This window comes from Scyliorhinus canicula, unplaced genomic scaffold (assembly GCF_902713615.1).
Source record: "Scyliorhinus canicula unplaced genomic scaffold, sScyCan1.1, whole genome shotgun sequence".
NCBI lineage: Eukaryota > Metazoa > Chordata > Chondrichthyes > Carcharhiniformes > Scyliorhinidae > Scyliorhinus > Scyliorhinus canicula.
Window position 1 is genome coordinate 63,329 of NW_024055498.1, and position 27,202 is coordinate 90,530.

The 27,202-nt window shown below is 44.4% G+C and overlaps 2 protein-coding genes across 2 annotated transcripts in view; one reads left to right on the forward strand and one right to left on the reverse strand.

The window, feature by feature from the left end:
• The window catches only part of LOC119960362 (zinc finger protein 850-like), a 58,658-nt gene that overhangs the window by 27,585 nt on the left and 3,871 nt on the right, over window positions 1-27,202 (reverse strand). The window contains exons 2-3 of the mRNA XM_038788101.1: window positions 24,915-26,369; window positions 13,404-14,214 (exon numbers count right to left, since the gene is read on the reverse strand). Coding sequence (XP_038644029.1) covers window positions 13,404-14,214; window positions 24,915-26,032 — 1,929 coding nt within the window. The 5' untranslated portion in view covers window positions 26,033-26,369. The remainder of the gene's footprint in view (window positions 1-13,403; window positions 14,215-24,914; window positions 26,370-27,202) is intronic.
• On the forward strand, window positions 384-2,963 carry LOC119960360 (gastrula zinc finger protein XlCGF8.2DB-like). Its single transcript, XM_038788100.1, has 2 exons — window positions 384-460; window positions 1,663-2,963. Exon 2 carries the CDS (start codon window positions 1,959-1,961, stop codon window positions 2,718-2,720), a length of 762 nt encoding a protein of 253 aa, XP_038644028.1. The 5' UTR covers window positions 384-460; window positions 1,663-1,958; the 3' UTR covers window positions 2,721-2,963.

Here is a 27,202-nt window from a genome sequence, read left to right on the forward strand (position 1 = left end):
AACCTAAAGGTGTGCAGGGTAGTTGGATTGGCCACGCTAAATTGCCCCTTAATTGGAAAAAAAAATTGGGTACTCTAAATTTATAAAAGAAAAAAAATACTGGCCGAACCAGCGACGTCAACATCGTATAAATGAAAATTTGAAAAGCAAAAACACTACAGACGTTAGAATATCAAAATATAAATAGCAAATGCTGGACATCTGTGGAAAGAAAGGACCAGAATTCCAGGCTGAGGTATGATCTGCGGTATGAACTCTGATGAAATGCAGCTGATGAATGATAGCAATAGCGCCCATAATCCCCCGCGGTTCAGAAACCGCTCTATCCAACTCGCTCATTGCCCAGGCACTGTGTGCGCATGGTCCAGGGCCAGCCAGCCGCGGGGCATTCTGGGTAGTTCTTGCTATTCCGAGTCGGAGAGAGCCGGAAGTGGTGCAGCAGATGGGCTGCAGTAAACTGGTAAGGATATGGAATCCCAGGGGGAGTGATGGAGCCAGCTCTGGACGGGTAAAGTTTCTCAACTCCCGAGTGAAGCTCGCAAACCCTAAATAAGACCCTGCGATGGAGAGTGTGTGGCTCCGGGCCCTGTGCCTGGGATCAGCCCCGGGTGAACATCCACCATGATGGTTCAGTTAGGAGAAGAGCGCATGCGCTGGCTTCTGGGTGACGTAAGAAGGAATGAGTGGGACTTTCAGGGTTCCTGTTCCCAATCGGGTCCTAGTGCCTGGGGATATTAAATGAACTTCAGGTTTTCAACTGAGCGACAGGTTTTTCAAGCGGTTTATTGGCACCGTGATTAGCACCGCTAACAAGCATCCAGGGTCAAATCCGAGCTTGGATGACTGTCTTTGTGTAGATTGTAAGAAGTTTTACAACACCAGGTTAAAGTCCAACATTTGGAATCACTGCCTTTCGGAGCATAGCTCCTTCATCAGGTGACTCCTGCTGGCACACCAGCGAGTTCACACTGGGAAGATTGCACTTTCTCCCCGTGTCTGTGTGGGTTTCCTCCACTTTCCTCCCACAGTGCAACAATGTGCAGGTTTGGTGGGGTTATGGGAATAGGGTGAGGAGTGGGCCTTGGCAGGATGCTATTTTAGAGAGTTAGTGTAGACATGATGTGCCGAATGGCTTCCTGCACTGTGGGGATGCTAATGGGGAGGTTTCAGTCCCTGTATAGTTACTGGAAGGGGCTGCTCCGAAATGTGTAGTGCTACTTTACCTCCACATTCCTAGCTTTGCTGCACATATGGGTCTGGGCTGGTCGGAGTAGATGGTCTGTTCCTGGATTTGATTAAAACATCAATTTGTAGATCCAGATGGGTGAGCCCAATGGGGAGAATGTAGGGCTTCCTCTGGCTGCTGAACCCTCTCTGTGGTCTTGTCCATGTTCAGGTGGCCCTGGAGCTGGATCATGATCACCAATTCACTTGATATCTTCCACAACTGTTGTTAAATCAGGGTGTAGAGTGCTTCTGAGACACTGAAAACAACATTCTGGTTTAGGTAAAAACTGTTCCTTGTTTTTGTTGGGATTTTGCCTTCTTTTACTTTGATTGGGCAACATATTTGGGGAACCAAGAGATGAAAATTAGAATTATTTGTTCTGAATTTTTATCCTGGACTGACAGTAATACTGACACAGTCAACTCCTTTTACAGAGGATTGAAAGGAGAGGATTCAACACATTCACACGAGTTGAATATCACCAGTCTTTGAATGTGGAAGGAGAAATATTTGTCTGTTCTTTCCATCGGAAAGGATCTGAAACATCATTGTGACTGGAAAAGCACCGAGACACGCATCCGAGTGAGAGTGTTCAAATGAACTGACTGTGGAAAGAACGTTAACCAATTACCCAGCCTGAGAAAATATCGCACCATTTACAGTGGGGAGAAAACGTATATGTGTTCTGCGTGTAGACAAGGATCAACTGATTGTCTAACCTGGTGACACCATGGTGAAACGGTGGAAATGTGGGGACTGTGGGAAGGGATTCCGAATCCCATCAGCGCTGGAAATTCATCAACGTAGACACACTGGGGAGAAACCATTCATTTGCTGTGTGTGTGGTAATGGATTTGCTGATTCATTTGGACTGGTGTCACACCAGCGAGTTCACACTGGTGAAAAACCGTTCATTTGCTCCCAGTGTGGGAAAAGATTCCGGTCTTCATCCAACCTCACCGAACATCTATGGGTTCACACTGGGGAGAGACCATTCCACTGCTCTGAGTGCGGGAAGAGATTCACTTGTTCTTCCCATCTTGCTCATCACAAGCTTGTCCACACTGGTGAGAGGCCGTTCGTCTGCTCCGTGTGTGGGAAGGGATTTATTAGATCAACATTCCTTCTTAGACACCAACGTATTCACACTGAAGAGAAGGCATTCACCTGCACTGAGTGTGGGGAGAGTTTCACTAATTCATATAATCTTTTTGATCACCAGCGAGTTCACACTGGGGAGAAACCCTTTACTTGCGGGAAGTGTGGGAAGAGTTATACCCGTGCATCTAGTCTTCGGGATCACCAGCGAGTTCACACTGGGGAGAAACCCTTTACCTGTGCTGAGTGTGGGAAGGGATTCACTGCAAAATCGCAGCTTCGGTCACATAAACTTGTTCACACAGATGAAAGACCATTTCAATGTTCTGACTGTGAGAAGAGCTTTAAAAGCAGAAGCGATTTGACGAAACACCAGCGAATCCATTCTGGGTAGAAGCCGTTCATCAGCCATGTGATGGAGGATTCACTCCAGACATCCGCTCGCTTGGCTCATCCAATTGCTCGACTGGCAAACCAGAGAGTTCACATGTTATTACAGGGATTGGATTTCTACACCCAGGTATGAGCCATGTTCATTCTGACAGCTGAGATTTATTTCCATTGATGTTAAACACCAACCCATTGAAAGGGATTAATAGAATGGACATGAATTGCATTAAACACAGTGTTTGGAGTATTTGATTTCTCTAAGATGATTGATGTCCTGTTACCGACTGTTCCATTGTTGGGTCTTTTCTCTTTTGTTAATGGAAGACTTGTATTTATATAGCGCCTCTCACAACTTCAGGATGTCCCTAAGTGCTTTACAGACAATGAGGTTCTTTTGAATTGTAGTCACTGTTGTAATGTAGGAAATGCAGCAGCCAGATTGTGTACAACAGGCTCCAACAAACACAAATAAGATGCTGGAAATACTCAGCAGGTCAGGCAGCATCTGTGAAGCAAGAAAGTGAGTTCAAAACAGAACTGTGATTATGACCAGATTATCTGTTCAGTGTTCATCACCGAGGGCTTTATAGTGAGCAGTTCACACGAGAGAACTTCCTCCTTCAAACTATCAACAGCAGAACCTTTATGTCCAGCTGCAAGAGCAGATGAGGTGAGATTGAAAGGTTTCCTCTGAAAGACGGTGCAGTATTCCCTCAGTACAGCGCTGTATTCCCTCAGGACAGTGTTGTATTCCCTCAGTACAGTGCTGTATTCTCTCAGTACAGTGCTGTATTCTCTCAGTACAGTGCAGTATTCCCTCAGTACAGTGCTGCATTCCCTCAGTACAGTGCAGTATTCCCTCAGTACAGCGCTGTATTCCCTCAGTACAGTGCTGTATTCCCTCAGTACAGTGCTGTATTCCCTCAGTACAGTGCTGTATTCCCTCAGTACAGTGCTGTATTCCCTCAGTACTGTATTCCCTCAGTACGGTGCTGCATTCCATCAGTACGGTGCTGCATCCCCTCAGTACCGTGCTGTATTCCCTCAGTACGGTGCTGCATTCCATCAGTGCAGTGCTGCATTCCCTCAGTACGGTGCTGCATTCCCTCATTACGGTGCTGCATTCTCTCAGTACAGTGCAGTATTCCCTCAGTACAGTGCTGTATTCCCTCAGTGCAGTGCTGCATTCCATCAGTGCAGTGCTGGATTCCCTCAGTACAGTGCAGTATTCCCTCAGTACAGTGCTGTACTCCCTCAGTACACTGCTGTACTCCCTCAGTACCGTGCTGTATTCCCTCAGTACCGTGCTGTATTCCCTCAGTACCGTGCTGTATTCCCTCAGTACAGTGCTGTATTCCCTCAGTACAGCGCTTTATTCCCTCAGTAGTGCTGTATTGCCCTCAGTACAGTATTCCCTCAGTACAGTGCAGTATTCCCTCAGTACAATGCAGTACTCCCTCAGTACGGTGCAGTATTCACTCAGTACAGTGCAGTAATCCCTCAGTACACTGCAGTACTCCCTCAATACAGTGCAGTACTCCCTCAGTACAGCGCTTGAAGTTAAAACTCACCACTATTCTTAGAATTCCCCCTATACCAAAAAAAGGTTGATATTCTAAATGGTGAACAGGGATTCTCACTCCCTGACTCCAGTGCAGGCTTCTGTGGGTGCCATTCAGGTCAAACTATCTTTTCAAGTTATCCCCCGGTATAACCCATACCTTCACCGAAGAATTTTACCTACTTACCCCTTAATAGCATCGATGTCCTGGGTCCTGCGTTATTAAGGAAGTGAAGTAAGCTAATAACCACTTTTTCACGTTAAGTTATTTTTATTATTATATTTTTTCTTTTAAAAGCTGCAAACACTTTCTTTACAGAAAGGAAAAAAGATCTTGCTTCTGGCTGCTTCAGGCCCACCTTGGCAATCGATCTTCTTAAAATCTGGTCTTCTTGAGTTGTATTCGCTGGTGAACTCGGTTGCTGTGTCCTGTTCTTCCCATGCACCGAGCTGTGAGAGCTGGCTCTGCTAGCTATCTCTAAGCTGACTCTGACTCCTGTTTAAATTCTAGCCTTCCTTAGATGTATAGCTGTTTAAACTCGGCTGCTTGCCTTGTCTTTCCCATGACCGAGCTCTCTCTCTCTCTCTCTCTCTCTGAGTTCTCCTCCCCTTCTCTCCTGTTGCTGGTGCTGTCTGTTGCTGTTCTGCTTCTGCTCCCTGGGTTTATATTCTCTTTCTGAGAGTTATTAAGTTTTAACGACTTTATTGTAAATGGGCTTGTTTCACTTTGATAGTTTAAAAGTATCTTTGATGTAAACATCTTACTACAACTAATTATTCATTTTGGGCATATCGTCTCCTCTCAGATCTGATTAAACAATGCTTTGGTTTCAATAGGTGTTACTTTTAATTCTGTGATTTCAAATCGTTTAATTTTCCAATTGTCCCCAGCTCATAACTTTGCCTTTGATTTTGACTTACATGATGTTTCTCGTAGACAGGTCGTCTCCAATTTTCTTTTAATTGTTTGATGTTCATAGAATTTTACACTTTAAAATTGACACCAAATTTGACTGAGTATCTTCCATCCTTTCCAGCTGTTTACTAAGAGAGTTTATTTCAATTAAGGTGTGAAATTTTGCTTTTAGCTGCATGCTAAAATTTAACTTGGTTATGACTTGAAAGACTTGCCTGTTTTAAACATTCGTCACTTAATGCAATTGAAACTCTCATCCATGCTTTTTCAGATGCTTCCTGAGATAGTTACATTCCATGAAGGTGTGAGCCATTGTTTTAGCTTACCACATGAGACTGTGTTTGATTAGCCTGCTTGTGAGCAAGAATCTGCATTTTACAACCCTGCTCTTTGAAGCTGCTATGAAACTTTTGTGGGATCTTTCCCTGTACCCTCTCAAACCAGATATTGCCAGACTTCCATGTTTCAAATGACACATTTTTCTGTATTTTCAAGAACAGCTGTATTCATAGAACATAGAACAGTACAGCACAGAACAGGCCCTTCGGCCCTCAATGTTGTGCCGAGCCATGATCACCCTACTCAACCCATGTATCCACCCTATACCCGTAACCCAACAACCCCCCCCCTTAACCTTACTTTTTTATTAGGACACTACGGGCAATTTAGCATGGCCAATCCACCTAACCCGCACATCTTTGGACTGTGGGAGGAAACCGGAGCACCCGGAGGAAACCCACGCACACAGGGAGAGGACGTGCAGACTCCACACAGACAGTGACCCATCCGGGAATCGAACCTGGGACCCTGGAGCTGTGAAGCATTTATGCTAACCACCATGCTACCCTGCTGCCCCTAAGTACTGTGCAGTATTCCCTCAGTACAGTGCAGTATTCCCTCAGTACAGTGCAGTATTCCCTCAGTACACTGCTGTACTCCCTCAGTACACTGCTGTACTCCCTTAGTACAGTGCTGTATTCCCTCAGTACAGCGCTTTATTCCCTCAGTAGTGCTGTATTGCCCTCAGTACAGTATTCCCTCAGTACAGTGCAGTATTCCCTCAGTACAGTGCAGTATTCCCTCAGTACAGTGCAGTACTCCCTCAGTAGGGTGCAGTATTCCCTCAGTACGGTGCTGCATTCCCTCAGTACGGTGCTGCATTCCCTCAGTACGGTGCTGCATTCCCTCAGTACGGTGCAGTATTCCCTCAGTACGGTGCAGTATTCCCTCAGTACAGTGCAGTATTCCCTCAGTTCAGTGCAGTATTCCCTCAGTACAACATCGGAATACCAGCTGGGCTTTATGGTTGGGTTTCTGGAGCTGAAGTTGAACCCACATCCTCCTGGCTCAGAGATGGGAATGTAACCATTGAACAATAACCCCTCATCATTAACTCACAATTATTTCCGTTCTCACATCTTTGGTTGTTCTCTTGAATACATTAACCCATTGAATCATGCAGGGGGGTGAACAATAGTCTTTACAGACACCTAGAAGTGGGACAAGGTAGTACATTTCAGTAGAAATTATTTATTTTCAGACAAGTTCCATTTTATAAGCGAACAAGATCGAGGAAGCCATTTTGAGACTAATATTTACCTGAATGGGGCATTTTGTATCCAGCTATTAACCAATTGTATTAATCAATGAAGTGTATTCATTACTCACCAATCAGAAACAAATAGTGATCATCAATTGATTTTAATTGAAGATTTAATAATCAGTTTGTAGTATGTGTTAAAAGACTGGGTTATACCTGAAACTAATGTCAGCCTGTTTTAAATTCTGTACTCCAGCTTCTGTAAGAAGAAATGTATGATTTGATAAGATGGTTAGCAGTGAGGTTTCATGCTCTTGGTAACCTTTTTGAGATGGAAGGTCACACAATGAATTGAAGACTTGCGCAGGATCAGATAGGAGGGACACATTAAACAGTCCCATTGTATCTCGATCTGAGACATTTACCCAAATGGTTAAAAAACAATTAAAATGATTCAGTAATGAAATTGACCAACCATTGAGTTCTAACCAGTTGATTCAAACTGAGGGAGGAGCTACTTAAGGATTTAAAACCCGAGGAGAAGGTCTGTTGTCAGCCAAGTACTGGAATCCCCAAAGCAAGATTCCCATCAGAATTGTCAAAAAGGCAGCATGTTGGCGCAGTGGTTAACATTGCAGCCTCACGGCGCTGAGGTCCTTGGTTCGATCCCGGCTCTGGGTCACTGTCCGTGTAAAGTTTGCACCTTCTCTCCCGTTTGCATGCGTTTCGCTCCCACAACCCAGAGAGGTGCGTGGTAGGTGGATTGGCCACGCTAAATTGGCCCTTAATTGGAAAAAAATTGAATTGGGTACTCTAAATTTATATTTTAAAAATAATTGTTGTCAAGAAGTGGTACAAGAGGGATTATGTTTATACAGCCTGATCAGCCAAGATAAATGGAAAAAGTCTGTTTATATCGATCAGTTTCCCCTTTTCCTTCCAGATCGATCAGTTTCCCCTTTTCCTTCTGTATCGATCAGTTTCCCCTTTTCCTTCTGTATCGATCAGTTTACCCTTTTCCTTCCGGATCGATCAGTTTACCCTTTTCCTTCTGTATCGATCAGTTTCCCCTTTTCCTTCTGTATCGATCAGTTTACCCTTTTCCTTCCGGATCGATCAGTTTACCCTTTTCCTTCTGTATCGATCAGTTTACCCTTTTCCTTCTGTATCGATCAGTTTCCCCTTTTCCTTCCGTATCGATCAGTTTCCCCTTTTCCTTCTGTATCGATCAGTTTACCCTTTTCCTTCCCGTATCGATCAGTTTACCCTTTTCCTCCTGTTTCGATCAGTTTACCCTTTTCCTTCCGTATTGATCAGTTTTTTTTTAAATTTAGATTACCCAATTATTTTTTCCAATTAAGGGCAATTTAGCATGGCCAATCCACCTACTTTGCACATTTTTGGGTTGTGGGGGCGAAACCCACGCAGACACGGGGAGAATGTGCAAACTCCACACGGACAGTGACCCAGAGCCGGGATCGAACCTGGGACCTCAGCGCCGTGAGGCAGCTGTGCTAACCACTAGGCCACCGTGTTGCCCTCGTATCGATCAGTTTACCCGTTTCCTTTTGTTTCGATCAGTTTTCCCTTTTCCTTCTGTATCAATCAGTTTCCCCTTTTCCTTCTGTATCAATCAGTTTCCCCTTTTCCTTCTGTATCAATCAGTTTACCCTTTTCCTTCTGAATCAATCAGTTTACCCTTTTCCTTCTGTATCGATCAGTTTCCCCTTTTCCTTCCGTATCGATCAGTTTACCCGTTTCCTTCTGTATCGATCAGTTTACCCGGTTCCTTTTGTTTCGATCAGTTTCCCCTTCTGTATCAATCAGTTTACCCGTTTCCTTCTGTATCGATCAGTTTCCCCTTTTCCTTCTGTATCGATCAGTTTCCCCTTTTCATTCTGTATCCATCAGTTTACCCTTTTCATTCTGTATTGATATGTATCTTTATTTTAAATAAATTTATTTCAATTTACCATCTGAAATTCCTGTCCTTCCTAATCGTTGAAAGTCTTGTTCAAACTAAAACAATTGAGTAAACTATTTACAAACACTGGTGGATTGCTTGGTTGAAATTAGAACAAAGAACAATACAGCACAGGATCAGGCCCTTCGGCCCTCCAAGCCTGTACCGGTCATACCAAATTTGGCCAAATCCCTCAGCACTTCCTTGTGCCATATTCCTCTATACCCATCCTATCCATGTGTTTGTCATGATGTCTTTTGAACGCCGCTAATGTATCTGCCTCCACACCTCTTCTTGCAATGCGTTCTAGGCACTCACCACCCACTGCACAAGAAACCTGCCTCGCACATGTCCTCTAAACTTTGCCCCACGGACCTTAAACCTATGCCCCCTGGTGGCTGACCCCTCCACACTGAGAAAGAGTGCCTGTCCATCCACTCTATCCATGCCCCTCGTAATCTTGTAGACCTTGATCAGGTCATCCCTCAACCTCCGTCTTTCTAATGAAAGTCCGTGTCTATTCAGCCTCTTCACATGGCTAACACCCTCCAGACCAGGCAACATCCTGGTAAACCTCCTATGCACCCTCTCCAAAGTCTCCACATCCTTCTGGTAGTGTGGCGACCAGAATTGTGCACAATATTCCAAGTGCTAACTAGAGCATGACTTGCCAGTTTTTATACTCGATGCCCCATCCAATGAAGGTCAGCATTCCGTATATTTTCTTGACTAACTTGCCCACTTGTGTTGCCACCTTCAAAGATCTGTGGACCTGCACGCCCAGATCTCTCTGACTTTCTTTATTCCTAAGAGTTTTGTCATTTACAGTACATTTGCCCTCTATGCATTATCTCACATTTGACCGGGTTAAACTCCATTTGCTATTTCTCTGCCCAAGTCTTCACCCTATCTATGTCCTGGTGGATTTTCTGATGATCCTCAACATGATCTGCCACTCCGCCAACCTTGGTGTCATCCGCAAACTTACTAATCAGACCGGCTACATTTTCCTCCAAATTGTTTATGTATACGACAAACATACGTTTTAATATGAGATCACCTGAAAGTCTATAAAATTGTCTGCATTGGATGGAGCCCTTGCAGCCTCACGTGAGGATATCGGTGTGAATGTGCAGATGTGATTTGTCAAATGTAAAATAACTCATGAAGAAATGTTTCGTGAAATTGACTGAAGAATGAATCCCAGACATGCTCAAACAGTGTCCTAGGCCAAAATAGTTTCAGCTGATGCTTCATCAATGACCGTACTCCCATGATAAGGTCAGAAGTGGGGATGCTCTCTGATGACTGCACAATGTTCACCATTTGCAACTCCTCAGTCACTGAAGCAGTCCATGGCCAAATGCAGCTTGTACTGAGAAGTGGTAAGTAACATTCGTCTCTCACAAGTGCCAGACTATGATCATCACCAACAAGAGAGGATCTAACCTTGACATTTAATAGCATTACTATCACTAAATCCCTCACTGGCAACATCCTAGGGGTTGCCATTGACCAGAAACCAAACTGGACTAGCCATAAATACTGTGGCTACAAGAGCAGATCAAAGGCGAGTAACTCACCTCCTGACTCCCTGAAGCCTGTGCACCATCTGCAAGACACAAATCAGGAGTGTAATGGAATACTCTCCACTTGTCTGGATGGGTAATAATAATAATCAATATTAGTGTGACAAGTCGGCTTACATTAACACTGCATCACTGAGAACGTATGAAGGGAGCCCCTGTTGGAAATTACCGCAGGAATCTGAAGCCTTCAAATTTTTTTAAATTTAAAGTACCCAATTCTTTTTGTTCCAATTAAGAGGCAATTTAGCACGACACATTCATCTGCCCTGCACATCTTTAGTTTGTGGGAGTGAGACACGGGGCGAATGTGCAAACTCCACACGGTCAGTGACCCAGGGTCGGGATCGAACCTGGGACCTTGGCACCATGAGGCAACAGGGCTAACCCACTGCAGCACCGTGCTCCCCTAGTTTTAGTATCTTACTACGATGTGTAATTAAGAAATTAGGCAAACCAGCTCCAGTGTAGAAATCAGTTGTGAGAAGTCAATAAGATTAAACAGAGGTCACAGCCAAGGAGAATCTAGAACAATGCCAGAGACAAACAGAGGTCACAGCCAAGGAGAATCTAGAACAGTGCTCCGCTTTCCTCCCACAAGTCCCGAAAGACATGCTCGTTGGGTGAATTGGACATTCTGAATTCTCCCCCTGTACCTGAACAGGCGCTGGAGTGTGGCAACTAGGGGGTTTTCACAACAACCTCATTGCAGTGTTAATGTAAGCCTACTGTGACAATAATAAAGATTATTATTAGAGGAGTCATCAAGTCTAAAGGTAACAGGGGCATGGATGAGGTTTCATCAGCAGATGAGCTGGGGTTGGGGGGGGGGGGTGGAGACAGGTGAGATTATGGAGATTGAAATATCTGGTATTAGTGATGGTGTGGATATGGGGTCAGAACTCATCTTGGGGTCAAATCTGACCCGGAGATTGTGCAGAGTGTGGTTCAGCCTCAGACAGTTCCCAGGGAGAGGGATGGACTCGGGAGTTAGCAAAGGGAATTTGCATCCCGGTCCTGGGTCACTGTCCGTGTGGAGTTTATACATTGTCCCCATGTCTGCATGGGTTTAATCCCCACAACCCAAATATGTGCAGGTTAGGTGGATTGGCCACGCTTAATTGCCCCATAATTGGAAAAAAAATAATTGGGTACTCTAAATTTATTTTTTAAAAAGGAAAGGGAATTTGTGGTGGTGACTGAAGATAATGACTTTGGTCTTCCCAATTTTAATTGGAGGAAGTTTCTGCCCATCCAGTACTGGATGTGGGACAATCAGTTTGATAATTTAGTAACAGTGGAGGAATGGAGAGGGATGGGGGTGAGGTAGAGCTGGGTGTTGTCAGTGTCCATGTGAAAACTAACACAGTGCTTTTGGATGATGTCACCTACTGGGGTCTGGGAGGGGCTGGGGATAGAACACCAAGTAAAAGGACTTTGGAGAGGAAAGGGAGATTGGAGATGTCTTGGAAATTTGTAAAGATGGTGGGGTCAAGTGTTCTGTTTAGGATGGGTTGCATTAAAGTGAGAGGGCAGAACCAAATGTAGAACTGTAAACATATCAACTAACGCAGAGAAGTTGGATGGTCAACTGTTTTGTGAGAATGGAGTCAAGGGAACAGAAGTTGGGTCTGATGGACAATATAAGTTCAGAGGGAGATAGAAGATAGGAGAGAAACTGGAGAAAGATCCGAGTTCAGGGCTCAGACGAGGAGGAACTTTTGACGCAGTTTGGTCTGGTGGGTTAGTGGAAGGGAGGGAAGCACCGGAGGTAGCTGATCAGATTGCCTCAATGTCAGTGACAAAGGAACCCCATGAACTCCACACACTTGTTGTCAGAGGTGAGGATGGATGAAACGGGGGGAGGGCGAAGAACATTTCAAAAGGAAGAACTTTTGTTAGAAAATTTTTTAAATACTTGACGCACATTGTTTCACACAATACTGATTTATTTGACTTTTACCTGGAATATTAACCCCTATAACTGAGCTGGAGTATATTTACTGTTAAGGGCACTGCCAGAAAGGAAATTTGAGACATTTGTCCCCACAGTTTGTCTTTGCAATTTGTATGGGAGAAGGAGAGGTTGTGGACTCCAGAAATGATGTCCCCGACTATTTGTGATGGTTTCTTAGCAAAGTAAATGTTCATGATGGAATCGGAAAATAAATAAAATGAAATAGAAGTACACTTAAAATAAGACAATGGCTTCACACATCCCAATACTTTAAACAGTTCCAAACAATCTTAATTTAACTACCTCAGAGCTAACCTTCCCCAATCTGTCCAGCAATGCTATAAAATGCAGAAACCTTATCCCAAACTGTGCCTTTACTCCAATTTGCTCCTGAGGTTAACCAGCAGTTAACTGGCTTTTCAAATCTGGCTTCCTTCACCCAGCATTCTGGGCTGAGATTTAAACAGTATCTTCACCCCCTTAACTACGTTCTTTCCCTTTGATCTCTCCATCGTTTTATCCAATTTATTTCGAACTAATCTCTCCCAGAATTGATTAACATAATCTCTTTACTTTAAATTCATAATTTTAAAAATTGAATTTACTTTATCCATACTTCATTCATGACACCTTTCTTTCACACCTTGCATCTTTTGAATCGCAACACCCATTCACATCTGTTTCTGTTCTCTACCCAACCTAACTAGATTTTTTCGGTAAATATCTGGTTTGAAGTCGAGCTGGGCTCATTAACACATCAAACTCACAGTTTAAATTCACACAGGTACTCTTTCTCCCACTGTCAGGACCACTCTCACACTTCACCAGTTACAAAACATGATATTACACATAGAAAATAGTTCAATTTCTTAGATTCTTCTGACAAATTTTCTTGATAAAACATCAGTAGAAATCGACATTTATGAACAAGGTTCATTCCTGGGTGTGATTAACAGTAAATATGATCACTAATTATTTGCAAACACGCTGGTGACTTGTCAGGATGGACATCCGAGTGAATCTCTTCCCACACACGAAGCAGGGGAACGGTCTCTCCCCAGTGTGAACTTGCTGGTGTCTTTGCAGAGTGGATGACTGAGTGAATCCCTTCCCACACTTGGCGCAGATGAATGACCTCTCTCTAGTGTGAATTCGCTGATGTACAGTCAGTTGAGATGATTGCCTGAACCCTGTCCCACAGTGAGAGCACCTGAATGGTCTCTCATCAGTATGAACAAGCTGATGGCGCATCAGGTCCACAGAACTTTTATAGCACTTCTCACAGTCAGTGCATTGAAATGGTCTCGCTTCAGTGTGAACCTGCTGGTGTTTCAGCAGGGTGGATGAATCGCTGAATCCCTTTCCACGTTTGGAGCAGGTGAATGGCCTCTCCCCGGTGTGAACTCGCTGGTGTTGTAGCAGTCCTAATGATTGAGTGAATCCCTTACCACATTCAGGGCAGGTGAACGGCCTCTCCCCAGTGTGAATTCGCTGGTGTACAATGAGTTCAGATGACTGCCTGAACCCAGTTCCACAGTCCGAGCACCTGAACGGTCTCTCATCAGTGTGAGCTCGCTGATGACGCATTAGGTTGAGGGAACTTTTATAGCACCTCTCACAGTCTACACATTTAAAAGGTCTCTCGTCCGTGTGAACCTGCTGGTGTTTCAACAGAGTGGAAGAATCAGTAAATCCCTTTCCACACTTGGAGCAGGTGAATGGCCTCTCCCCAGTGTGAACTCGCTGGTGTTGTTGCAGCCCTGATGATCGAGTGAATCCCTTCCCACACTCTGGGCAGGTGAATGGTGTCTCCCCACTATGAACTCGCTGGTGTCTCAGCAGGTTGGATGACCAGGTAAATCCCTTCCCACACTCTGGGCAGGTGAACAGTCTCTCTCCAGTGTGATTGGGCTGATGGGCTTCCAGCTCAGACAGGGATCTGAATCCCTGCTCACAGTCCCCACATTTCTCCGCACTGCCAGCATTGCTAGTTTCTTGCATGTTAAAAATCCGATGATATTCAGATCCTGATGTGATGTCTGTTTTCAGTTTTCTAACTGCAAATCCTCCCCTTCTAACATCCTGTGAAATTGATTTAAAACAGAAAAATAGGGAGTGAGAGAGAACCCAAAAAACACAGGTTGAGCTGAAAGAATCTGGTCATTTGTGGGGCCGGCACTGGGAGAAAGTGACCATGGAAACTGCTGGGTTGTCACGAAAAACCAACTGTTTCAGTAATGTCCTCAGGGAAGGGAACCTACCATCCGGTCTGGATTCCTACATCCCTACACAGGATTCTGGCCTCTATACGAACATATGAAATAGGAGCAGGAGTAAACCATAAGCCCCATTGAGCTGCTTCAACATTCACGATGATCATGGCTGATCTTAGTTTAATCTCCAACTTCCCGTCCTCCTCCTCAAATCCTTTGATTCCCTGAAAAATCTCTCCATCTCTGGGTTAGAAAGTTCCCTCATTTTAATCTTGGGAAGACTTAAGCTACTGTCTTCGCTCCCTGCTACAAATTCCACTTCCTAACCATTCAATCCGTCTATCTCCTCAGAAACTGTCTGAGGATTGTGCAGACTTGAGGGGCCGAATGGCCTCCTTGTGCACTGTGATTCTATGATTGTCAATCTAGGATAGAAAATCCCAACGTTTCTTCTCCTGCTCCCTCATCTAAATGACCGATCATGCTCCCTGCTGTACTTTGCCCCTTGTCGTCATCAGCAGTCCCTCAATTTGAGGATGACATCTACTCAGAGTCTTGAGTTTCTGCCATGGGTGGACAGAACCACAGATCTTGAGACCATGAGGTATTGGAATCAGGAGAGCAGGATGTATTTTTCCCTTTCTTTCCATCAATCCACCGCCCCATCATTCAGACATTGGGACTCAAAGACTAATCCAGTTTGATGGACAAGTTGTCTCCATTCTGAACAATGGGGAACAAGCCCCTCCCACTCATTGAAACATCGCCCCGACAAAGATGGCGGCCACGCATGCGCCATGGTGCACACTGTTTCCACTAAAGATGGCGGCCATTAATTCAGGCCGAAAATGAGGAGCTGCAGCCCCGCTCGGTACAATCTGGGTCCGGCTAACTTTTTTCCAAGGTGCTTACGCAGCGTTTCCGCCCTTCCCCGCGATCTCTCGCTCGCTACATATGGTTCACCACCGCTTACTTGCTACACATGTAAACAAGCAACCGCTCTCCGTCGCCATTACGCACACTGCGCATGCTTCAATCACAGCAGGCCCTGCCTCTCTTTCACTCCGATTGGTTGGAGGACCAGCCGCTCCCGGTCGGTCCTCCAGTCCCGCCCCACCTGATCCTATTGGTCCGAAGCCGCTGTCAATCACCCGGGCATTGTGACAGTTTCAAATGGTGAGAGCGGCCACAGTCAGTATCTGGAGAACCGGAACTACATTTGGTTTTCATATAATAATCAGATCGTCATGGTTTGTTGACAACATAATATAATCCACTTCTGGTGTGTGTTACACTGTCACTGTTATCATCAGACATTTTAAAGAAATGAATTTAGAGTACCCAATTAATTTTTTCCAATTAAGGGGAAATTTAGTGTGGTCAATCCACCTACCCTGCACATCTTTGGGTTGTGGGGGTGAGACCCACGCAAACACACGGAGAAGGTGCAAACTCCACATGGACAGTGACCCGGGACCAGGATCAAACCCTGGCACCGTGAGGCAGCAGTGCTAAGCACTAGGCCACCATGCCGCCCACTTTATTAAACAATAACCTGCCTTTTATTCCAATTCTGGTGTATGTTGCCACTGCAGGTCCTGGGCTGATTGGAGTCTGGTATAATAAACATAGTCTGGTTCCAGTGCCTCTGAGGTCATTTCAATGGTAGGTAAGCTGATATTAATGGAGACAAAAGGCCCAATTATATCCAATTGTATATAAATATCCAATTGTAATAGGAGGACAAGGTGAAAGGAAGCAATGATATTTTGAGGTTTCTGTGTTGTGGTGTCACTGGGAGGTGTGTGATAAAATAGGAATGGAAACATGACAGAGACACGTGTGACTGACTCCACCTGACTGAGAGCTGTTATACCCAAGGGGACAGCAATGAGGACATGGGGAACTCCAGAGATTTCTGATATCTGAGGTACATCTGATGGGCTTTTACAACAATTGACAACGTTTTCATGATCATCATTACTTTTAATTTCAGATTTTTATTTAATTGAAATTTCACCATCTGCCATAGTGGGATTCGTACCCCAATTCCCAGAGAATTACTCAGGGCCTGGATTACTAGTCATGTGACTTTTACATTTTTTGTTATGAATTTAAAGTACCCAATTATTTTTTTCCAATTAAGGGACAATTTAGCATGGCCAATCCACCTACCCTGAAAATCTTAGGGTTGTGGGTGTGAAACCCACATAAACACGGGGAGAATGTGCAAACTCCACACGAACAGTGACCCAGAGCCGGATCGAACCTGGGACCTTGGCACGTGAGGCAGCAGTGCTATCCGCTGCGCCACCATGCTGCCCATACTCGTCATGAGATATTAACAATATGCCATCACCTCACCGAGTGATGCAGTGTACATTACACACATTTTAAATCCAGTAATATATACATCTATCCTGCCTATATGATCCTTTTCAAGTCTCTTTGCCCTGTACAGGAATTAATGAACATGGATCTGTTCATCAGCATGAATTGTCATTCAGAAGAATTTGAATGGTATGTATTAGGCACAGCAGAGAGAATGGAGGGAGTGCGTGTGAGATGGAGAGATACAGGTTTTGGGGATGGGAGAGGAAGGAATATTCCATAGAAACGAGCACTATGTGTTGTGAATATCTATCCTGTCCTGACAGTGATGATTTTTAAAACTCAATTTAGGGGCAGCGCGGTAGCATGGTGGTTAGCATAAATGCTTCACAGCTCCAAGGTCCCAGGTTCGATTCCCGGCTGGGTCACTGTCTGTGCGGAGTCTGCACGTCCTCCCCGTGTGTGCGTGGGTTTCCTCCGGGTGCTCCGATTTCCTCCCACAGTCCAAAGATGTGCGGGTTAGGTGGATTGGCTATGCTAAATTGCCCGTAGTGTCCTAAAAAGTAAGGTTTAAGGGGGGGGTGTTCTTGGGTTACGGGTATAGGGTGGATACGTGGGTTTGAATAGGGTGATCATTGCTCGGCACAACATCAAGGGCCGAAGGGCCTGTTCTGTGCTGTACTATTCTATGTTCTATGTTCTATTTACAGGGTAATAGAAGTTTGCATTCAGGAAATTCAGACTAGATATTGCATTAAAAACCAGACATAAGTCAGTTGATTCATCAGCAACTGAATATTGTCATTCGAATGTGGAAGGAGAAATGTTTCTCTGTTCAGTTTGTGAGAAAATATTTCAAACATCAGTGTGACTGGAAAAGCCCCGAGACTCACACAACACACACCCGAGTGAGAGAGTTCCAGTGAACTGACTGTGGAAACATCAGTGTGACTGGAAAAGCACTGAGACCCACACAACACACACCCGAGTGAGAGTGTTCCAGTGAACTAACTGTGGAAAGAGATTTAACCAGTTACACAGTGGGGAGGCAGTGGTGTAGTGGTATCATCGCTGGACTAGTCATCCATAAACCCAGGATAATGATCTGGGGACCCGGGTTTGAATCCTACTACCACAGGTGATGGAATTTAAACTCAATAAAATATCTGGAATTAAAAGTCTATGAAACCAGCTGGTTCACTAATGCACTTTGGGAGGGAAATCTGCCGTCTTTACCCAGTCTGGCCTACATGTGACTCCAGATCCATAGCAATGTGGTTGACTCTTACCAGCCCTCAAGGGCAATTAGGGATGGGTAATAAATGCTGGCACAGCCTGCGACGCCCACGTCCAATGAATTTTAAAAAAATTGTTTCATTAATTGTAACTCAATTAAGGATCACTACTTATTTAATCATGTTACAAAATAATTAATACAGTAATTTGTAATTAATACATTTGGTTAATACAAGATACACTGGTTCTTTACTGGGTAGTACTACACTCCATATGCTTCTGTGTATTTACATTGTATATTTATTGTATGTCTTATGTTTTCTCATGTATGGAACAATACGACAACAAACCAAATCCAATCAAAGAGACAGTTTCTTATTAGTCTTCAGATTGAACAATGAGCCGCCTTAAAAATTATTCACTCATGGAAGGTGGGGGTCACTGGCTGGACCAGCATTTACTGCACATTCCAATTACCCTTAAACTGTGTGTCTTGTGAGGCTATTTCAGAGGGCACTTACAAATCAACCACAACATTGCTGTGGATCTGGAGTCACGTGTCAGCCAGGACACATAAGGAGAGCAGATTTCCTGAAGGACCCGATGGGTTTTTACAACAATCAACAATGTCAACATTATACTTTTAATTTGAGACTTTTATTCAATTTCAATATCTGTCATAGGCAGATTCAATCCCAGGTCCCCAGAGCATTAACCTGGGTCCCTGGATTACTAGCCCAGTAACAATACCATTACTCCACTGCCTAGTCCACATATTCTTGGCAGAATATGATGTCTTGTAACTTCTCAAAATTATAAAGTAATTTATTTTTTCAAACAAATTCTGATAGCTCTGCAGTTTCTGGAAACATTTTGGTTGGTAGTGTTAATTTTTAAAATAAATATCTAGTCTTTGCAATATAATTACCTGATACACCAATTCACTAATGATAATCAATGTTCACTACTGAATAATCATGAATTTAATTGTTGTTTTTTGCTCTGAAACCAATACATAGTTAATATAGAAAAGGTACAGAAGGTGAAATGACTGCAGGAAGCCACATGTTAGAGGTATAAAAGGGCTTCCTTGACCTTGTTACCAATGACAGTGAATACACTATGGAAATAACAATTTTAAAACAAAATGTGATTACACATGCGTACTTACAGTTTCCTACATTACAACAGTGAATATGTTTCAAAAGTACTCCATACTTGAGGTCTAGTGGTAGTGAGAGGTTTTATAGAAATGTACATTTGTTCTAATTGTCCGCAAACGAGGATATATTACACTCGGTGTCCTCACCAAAATCATTGATAGAACATAGAACATTACAGCGCAGTACGGGCCCTTCGGCCCTCGATGTTGCGCCGACCTGTGAAACCATCTGAAGCCTATCTGACCTACACTATTCCATTTTCATCCATGTGTCTATCCAGTGACCACTTAAATGCCCTTAAAGTTGGCGAGTCTACTACTGTTGCAGGCAGGGCGTTCCATACCCCTACTACTCTCTGAGTAAAGAAACTGCCTCTGACATCTGTCCTATATCTACCACCCCTCAATTTAAAGCTATGTCCCCTCGTGTTGGTCATCACCATCCGAGGAAAAAGACACTCACTGTCCACTCTATCTAACCCTCTGACTATCTTATATGTCTCCATTAAGTCACCTCTCAGCCTTCTCCTCTCTAACGAAAACAACCTCAAGTCCCTGAGCCTTTCCTCGTAAGACCTACCCTCCATACCAGGCAACATCCTAGTAAATCTCCTCTGAACCCTTTCCAAAGCTTCCACATCCTTCCTATAATGTGGTGACCAGAACTGCACGCAGTACTCCAGGAGCGGCCGCACCAGAGTTATGTACAGCTGCAGCATGAGCTCGTGGCTCCGAAACTCAATCCCCCTACTGATAAAGGCTAGCACACCATATGCCTTCTTAACAGCCCTATTAACCTGGGTGGCAACTTTCAGGGATTTATGTACCTGGATGCCGAGATCTCTCTGTTCATCTACACTACCAAGAATCTTGCCATTAGCCCAGTACTCTGCATTCCTGTTACGCCTTCCAAAGTGAACCACCTCACACTTTTCCACATTAAACTCCATCTGCCACCTCTCAGCCCAGCTCTGCAGCTTATCTATGTTCCTCTGTATCCTATAACATCCTTCAGCACTATCCACAACTCCACCAACCTTCGTGTCATCTGCAAATTTACTAACCTATCCTTCTACACCCTCTTCCAGGTCATTTATAAAAATGACAAACAGCAGTGGCCCCAAAACAGATCCTTGCGGTACACCACTAGTAACTGAACTCCAGGATGAACATTTGCCATCAACCACCACTCTGTCTTCTTTCAGCTAGCCAATTACTGATCCAAACCGCTAAATCACCTTCAATCCCATACTTCCTTATTTTCTGCAATAGCCTACCGTGGGGAACCTTATCAAACGCCTTACTGAAATCCATGTACACCACATCAACCGCTTTACCCTCATCCACCTGTTTGGTCACCTTCTCAAAAAACTCAATAAGGTTTGTGAGGCATGACCTACCCTTCACAAAACCGTGTTGACTATCGCTAATCAACTTGTTCTTTTCAAGATGATTATAAACCCTATCTCTTATAAGCTTTTCCAACATTTTACCCACAACCGAAGTGAGGCTCACAAGTCTATAATTACCAGGGTTGTCTCTTATCCCCTCCTTGAACAAGGGGACAACATTTGCTATCCTCCAGTCTTCCGGCACTATTCCTGTCGACAAAGACGACATATATATCAAGGACAAAGGCTCTGCAATCTCCTCCCTGGCTTCCCAGAGAATCCTAGGATAAATCCCATCTGGCCCAGGGGATTGAGTCTTAATTTTGTGTAATAACCACGGCGTTGACACCATTTTGAATACTCTGTGAAACCCCAGACACACCATATGCACAATTATTTGTTGTAAAACACAGCGAGTTGTTGTGATTTGGAATGCACTGTTGATAAATGGTGCCAGAATCTCATTACGCTGTAACTTCCAAAAGGGAATTTAATGCATTCTGAAAAAGAACACAACCTAGCCGAACTATGGGATTAAATGGGTCACTGTACAAAGAGCTGGAATGGGAAAAATGGGCCAAATAGACTCCTCTGTGCTCCAGGAGCCTTGTGTACATGAAAAGTGATGGTAATGACCTGGAACCTACTGCTTATGAGGGTAGGAGATGCAGAGATGATGGAATGATTTCAATATGAAATTGGATGGGCACTGAGAGAAATAAACCAACAGGGATTCGGGGGATAGAACGGGGCAATGGACAGACTGGCTTGCTCTACACAGAGCCGACATGGTCGCAAAAGGCTGAATGGCCTCATTCCCCACCCTCCAGATGCTGTGATCGCAGGAGAGAAATTCAGCTGCTCCAGTCACTGCAACTAACTGGAGTCCCTCATCTCTGGTGTTATTCTCATAAACGTTCTCAATATCGTCTCTAAGAACGTCACATCTTTCCTAAAGTGTGGGGCCCATATATAGGGGTCCTTCCTAGAGGGATAGAATTGAAAAGCACGGAGGAAATGTTCAACTTGTTTAGAACCAGGGTTAGCCTGCACTGGGAGCACTGTCAACATTGGTGATCTCCATTTGGAAAAAGGAAATAGAGGCACTGGATAAGGTGCAACAAAGATTCATAATATACAGAACTGAGAGCATTTAACACTCAGGAAAGGCTGGGGCTGTTTTTTTTCTGGAAAAGAGAAGACTGATGGGTGACCTGATGGAAATCTTTAAGATTATGAAGGGATTCAATAATCCAATAGGAATTTCAGTAGAAAACTCTTTACCCAGTGAGTGGTGAGAATGTGGAACTCACTCCCACAGTGAGTGGTTGAGGTGAACAGCATGAATCCATTGAACGTAAAGCTAGATACATAAATGAGGGAAGAAGAATAGGAGATGCTGAGGGGGGAGATGTAGAGGGGTGGGTGGATCATGTGGAGCATAAATACTGACACAGACCATGGCTAACCTCAACCGATATGGGAATTTAATCTGTGCTGTTGGTGTCACTCAGCACAAACCAGCCATCCAGCCAGCTGACCTAACCGATCCCCGTGTAAATCTGTAATAATTCCTTAAATATTAGTGATTGCCTGTCTCCCACCATACTATTTAATGTAGTTTCCCAGTGCACCTCAGATAACTTGCCCCTCATACCCTAATAAATTTCTTCTGTGAGAAGCACCAAGATTAATTAAACAAAAGAACCATGTAACCACCACAGCCCATCTTCATGGCAATGTGGCATGATTTTGGGGGTTTCCAAACAGAGATGGTAATGAAACATCTTTTAACCTCCAAACACCCTTTCACTCCTTGTGAAATGTGAAATCAGATATTTGCAAGAAGGCTTGAGAGAATCAGCCCACTGGAGACGAAGCCGTGAGACCGGCCAGTCCAGCAGAAAGAAACCCTCTGACCATCCCCATTGACCAACAGAATGAACAAAATGCAGTCCTGGATGTAATTGAGAACAGAAACAATAACAGCAGAATCCAATCCCTATAATCGGTTGTGAACTTGTCGGTGTCTCAGAAAGTACGATGAATTACTAAATCCCCTCACACATTGAGGGCAGGTGAATGGCCTCTCCCCAGTGTGACTGCAGACGGTATAACCAAGTGAATCGCACAAATAGACGTAAACGGGTGTGAGATCATCGGGATTGTGGAGACATGGCTGCAGGATGACCAGGGATGGGAATTGAATATATTCAGTATTTAGGAAGAACAGACAAAAAGGAAAAGGCACTGGAGTGGCAGTGCTGGTTAAAGAGGAAATTAATGCAATAGTGAGGAAAGATATTAGCTTCAACAATGCGGAATCTGTATTGGTAGAGCTGAGAAACACCAAGGGGCAAAAAACATTAGTGGGCATCATAAATAGACCCCTAAACTGCAGTGGTGATGTTGGGAATGGCATAAAACAGGAAATTAGGCTGATTGTAAAAGTTTCTGTTGGTATGTGAAGAGAAAAAGATTGGTGAAGACAAATGTAGGTTCCTTCCAGTCAGAAACAGGGGAATGTATAATACGGAACAAAGAAATGGCTGAGCAAATAAATACATACTTTGGTTCTGTCTTCACAAATAAGGGCACAAATCAGACACCAGAAATGTTGGCGGAACGCAGGATGTAGTGAGAGGGAGGAACTGAAGGAGGTCAATGTTAGGAGAGAAATGATGTTGGGGAAATTGATGGGATTTAAGGCTGATAAATCCCCAAGGCCTGATAATCTGCATCCCAAAGGACTTAAAGAAGTTGCTCCAGAAATAGTGGATGCATTGGTGGTCATCTTCCAGGATTCTTTAAACTCTGGAACAGTTCCTGCAGATTGGAGGGTGCCTTATATAATTCCACTATTTTAAAAGGGAGATAGAGAGAAAACAGGGAATTATAGACCAGTAAGTCAGACATCGGTAGTGGGGAAATATCTAGAATTCATTAACAAACATTTTATAGCAAAGCACTGAGAAACCAGTGGCAGGATCGGACAGAGTCAGCATGGATTTTTGAAGAGGAAATCATGCTTGACAAATCTACTGGAATTCTTCGAGGGTATAACTGGTAGAGTTAATGAGGGGCAGCCAGTGGATGTGGTATATTTGGACTTAGTAGCTTTTGACCAAAGTCCCGCATAAGATATTAGTGTGTAAAATAAAAGCACATGGGATCAGGAGTACTGTATTGAGATGGATAGAAAACTGGTTGCAGACAGGAAACAAAGAGTAGGAATTAATGGTCTTTTTCAAATGGGCAGGCAGTGACTAGTGGGGTACCGCAGGGATCGGTGCTCAGACCCCAGATATTCACAAGATATATTAATGATTTTTTAAAAAATTGAAAGTACCCAATTCTTTTTTTCTAATTAAGGGGCAATTTAGTGTGGCCAATTCACCTACCCTGCACATCTTTGGGTTATGGGGGTCAGACCCACAGAGACACAGGGAGAATTTGTCTCCACACAGACAGTGACCCGGGGCAGGAATGAACACTGGTCCTCAGTGCCGTGAGGCAGCAGTGCCAACCACTGTGCCACCCTATATATTAACTATTTAGATGAGGTAACAAAATGAGAAGGCAGACGATTATCTGAACGGCCATAGATTAGGAGGGGAATGTGCAACAAGACCTGGGTATCCTCGTACACGTCACTGAAGGTAAGCTGCAGCTCCAGCAGGCGGCAAAGAAGGCAGATGGTATGCTAGCCTTCATTGTGAGCGGATTTGAGTACAGGAGCAGGAATATCTTGCTGTCATTATACAGGGCCTTGGCGAGGCCATACCTGGAATATTGTGAGCAGTTTTGGTCCCCTTCTCTGAGGAAGGATGTTCTTGCTCTAGAGGGAGTGCAGCAATAATTTCCTAGACTGATTCCTGGGATGGTATGACTGACGTATGAGAGATTGAATCAGTTAGGATTGTATTCGCTGGAGTTCAGAAGAATGGGGATCTCATAGAAACCTATAATATTCCAACAGGACTTAACAGGGTAGATGCAGGAAAGATCATCCTGATGGTGGGAACCAGAGGTCACAGTCTGAGGATACGGGATAGACCATTTAGGATAGAGATGAGGAGAAACATCTTCAACCAGAGCGTGGTGAGTCTGTGGAATTTGTTACCACAGGAAATAGTTGAGGCCAATACATTGTATGTTTTCAGGAAGCAGTTAGATATCGCACTTAGAGCAAAGGGAATCAAAGGATATGGACGGAAAGTGGGATTAGCTATCGAGTTGGATGATAAGCCATGATCATAATAAATGGCAGAGCAGGTGCCAAGTGCAAAATAGTCTCTTCCTGCTCCTATTTTCTATGTTTCTATGTAATCCCTTCCCATACTAAGAGCAGGTGAATGGTTTCTCCCCAGTGTGAACTTGCTGGTGTCTCCGCAGGTTGGATGAATGAAGGAATCCCTTCCCACACTGAGAGCAGGTGAATGGCCTCTCCCCAGTGTGAACTCGCTGATGTCTCTGCAGACTGGATAACCAAGTGAATCCCTTCCCACACTGAGAGCAGGTGAATGGCCTCTCCCCAGTGTGAAGTCGCTGGTGTGACTGCAGGTTGGATGAATGAATGAATCCCTCCCCACACTGAGGGCAGGTGAATGGCCTCTCCCCAGTGTGAACTCGTTGGTGTGTCTGCAGGTTGGTTAACTGTGTGAATCCCTTCCCACACTGAGAGCAGGTGAATGGCTTCTCCCCAGTGTGAACTCGCCGGTGTGTCTGCAGACTGGATAACTGAGTGAATCCCTTCCCACATTGAGAGCAGGTGAACGGTCTCTCCCCAGTGTGAACTCGCTGATGTCTCAGCAAGGTGGATGAATCAATGAATCCCTTCCCACAATGAGAGCAGGTGAATGGCCTCTCCCCAGTGTGAATTCGCTGATGTCTCAGCAAGGTGGATGAATCAATGAATCCCTTCCCACACTGAGAGCAGGTGAATGGCCTCTCCCCAGCGTGAACTCGCTGATGTCTCTGCAGGGTGGATAACTGTGTGAATCCCTTCCCACACTGACAGCAGGTGAACGGTCTCTCCCCAGTGTGAATTTGCTGATGTTTCCACAGGTTGCATGAATTAATGAATCCCTTCCCACACTGAGAGCAGGTGAATGGCCTTTCCCCAGTGTGAACTCGCTGATGTCGCCGCAGGGTGGATGAATCAATGAATCCCTTCCCACACTGAGAGCAGGTGAACGGCCTCTCGCCTGTGTGAACTCGCTGGTGCGTCTGCAGGCTGGATAACTGAGTGAATCCCTTCCCACACACGGAGCAGGTGAATAATCTCTCCCCAGTGTGAATTTGCTGATGTCTCTGCAGGCTGGATAACTGAGTGAATCCCTGCCCACACTGAGAGCAGGTGAACGGCCTATCCCCAGTGTGACTGCGTTGATGAGTCTCCAGCTCTGATGGGACTCTGTATCCCTTCCCAGAGTCCCCGCATATCGATGGTTTTTCCATGTTTTGGGTCTCCTCGTGTCTCTCCAGGTTGGACAATCAGTGGAAGCCTTGTCTACACACAGAACGTGTGCACTGTCTCTCCTCACTGTGAATGGTGTGATGTTTTTTCAGGCTGTGTAACTGTTTAAGCTCTTTCCACAGTCAGCTCACTCGGGTGCGTGTTGTGTGGGTCTCAGTACTTTTCCAGTCACGCTCACGTTTAAAATCTTTTGAAGCCGACAGATTGGACAAACATTTCTCCTTCTCGCCGATGATATTCAGATCAGAAGGAATCGAGTGAGTTTGTCACATCGTGATGTTTAAGATTTCTGTCAATAATTCCTCCTCTTCCAATATCCTTTAAAAACAATTTACAAAAGTCAGCGGTCAGTACAGGATAGAAATTCAGAGCTGACAATTCGAGTTCCTCTCTCGTTCTCCAAAAGCTGTAAATCTTCATCCCACACAATCTCCCTCCATTCTCACTCTGCTGTATCTAATATTCACCCTCCCAATTCTCCTGATGGTGCTGATTCGTGTTGATTGACAGATCCAAGCTCAGCTCACTGCTTCCTGACCAGGACACAGAGATTAGAATCGGAGCAAAGATGACTGGAAATCTATAACGTAGCTACAGTCTTGTATTACAAGACAAGAAGTAATAATACATTTACTTTATTACAAACTGTAAATAATATATCCAATCGGTACCATGTAACAACACTAGACATATCTCTGTCCATTATTCATTTAATCATCCTTAAATGTCAGCCATCTCCTGGGGAACCCACCCCTTTAATTGTGAACATTAGGAACTTAGTGAACGTTTTTGAAATAAATTTACAGTAATTAAGGTGCAATTTAGCGTGGCGAATCCGTCTGCCCTGTACATCTTTGGGTTGTGGAGCTGAGAGCCATGCAGAAACACGGAGAATGTGCAAACTCCACACGGACAGTGACCCGGGGCCGGGATCGAACTCGGGTCCTTGGCACCGTGAGGCAGCAGTGCTAAGCACCATGCTTCTCGTCAGTCAAATAAATGTGTCAACCTGTTAAGGCAATATTGTTCAAACTTTTTTTCCGGGGACCCATTTTTACAACCGGCCAACCTTCGGGATCCAACCCGGCCGATCTTCGTGACCTACACCGGCCGATCTTCGCAGCCGAAGCCGGCTGACCTTCGTGACCCAC

Bases quoted from the DNA above. Each gene is read 5' to 3' on its own strand.
- LOC119960360 (XM_038788100.1), top strand. From the start codon at position 1,959: ATGGTGAAACGGTGGAAATGTGGGGACTGTGGGAAGGGATTCCGAATC.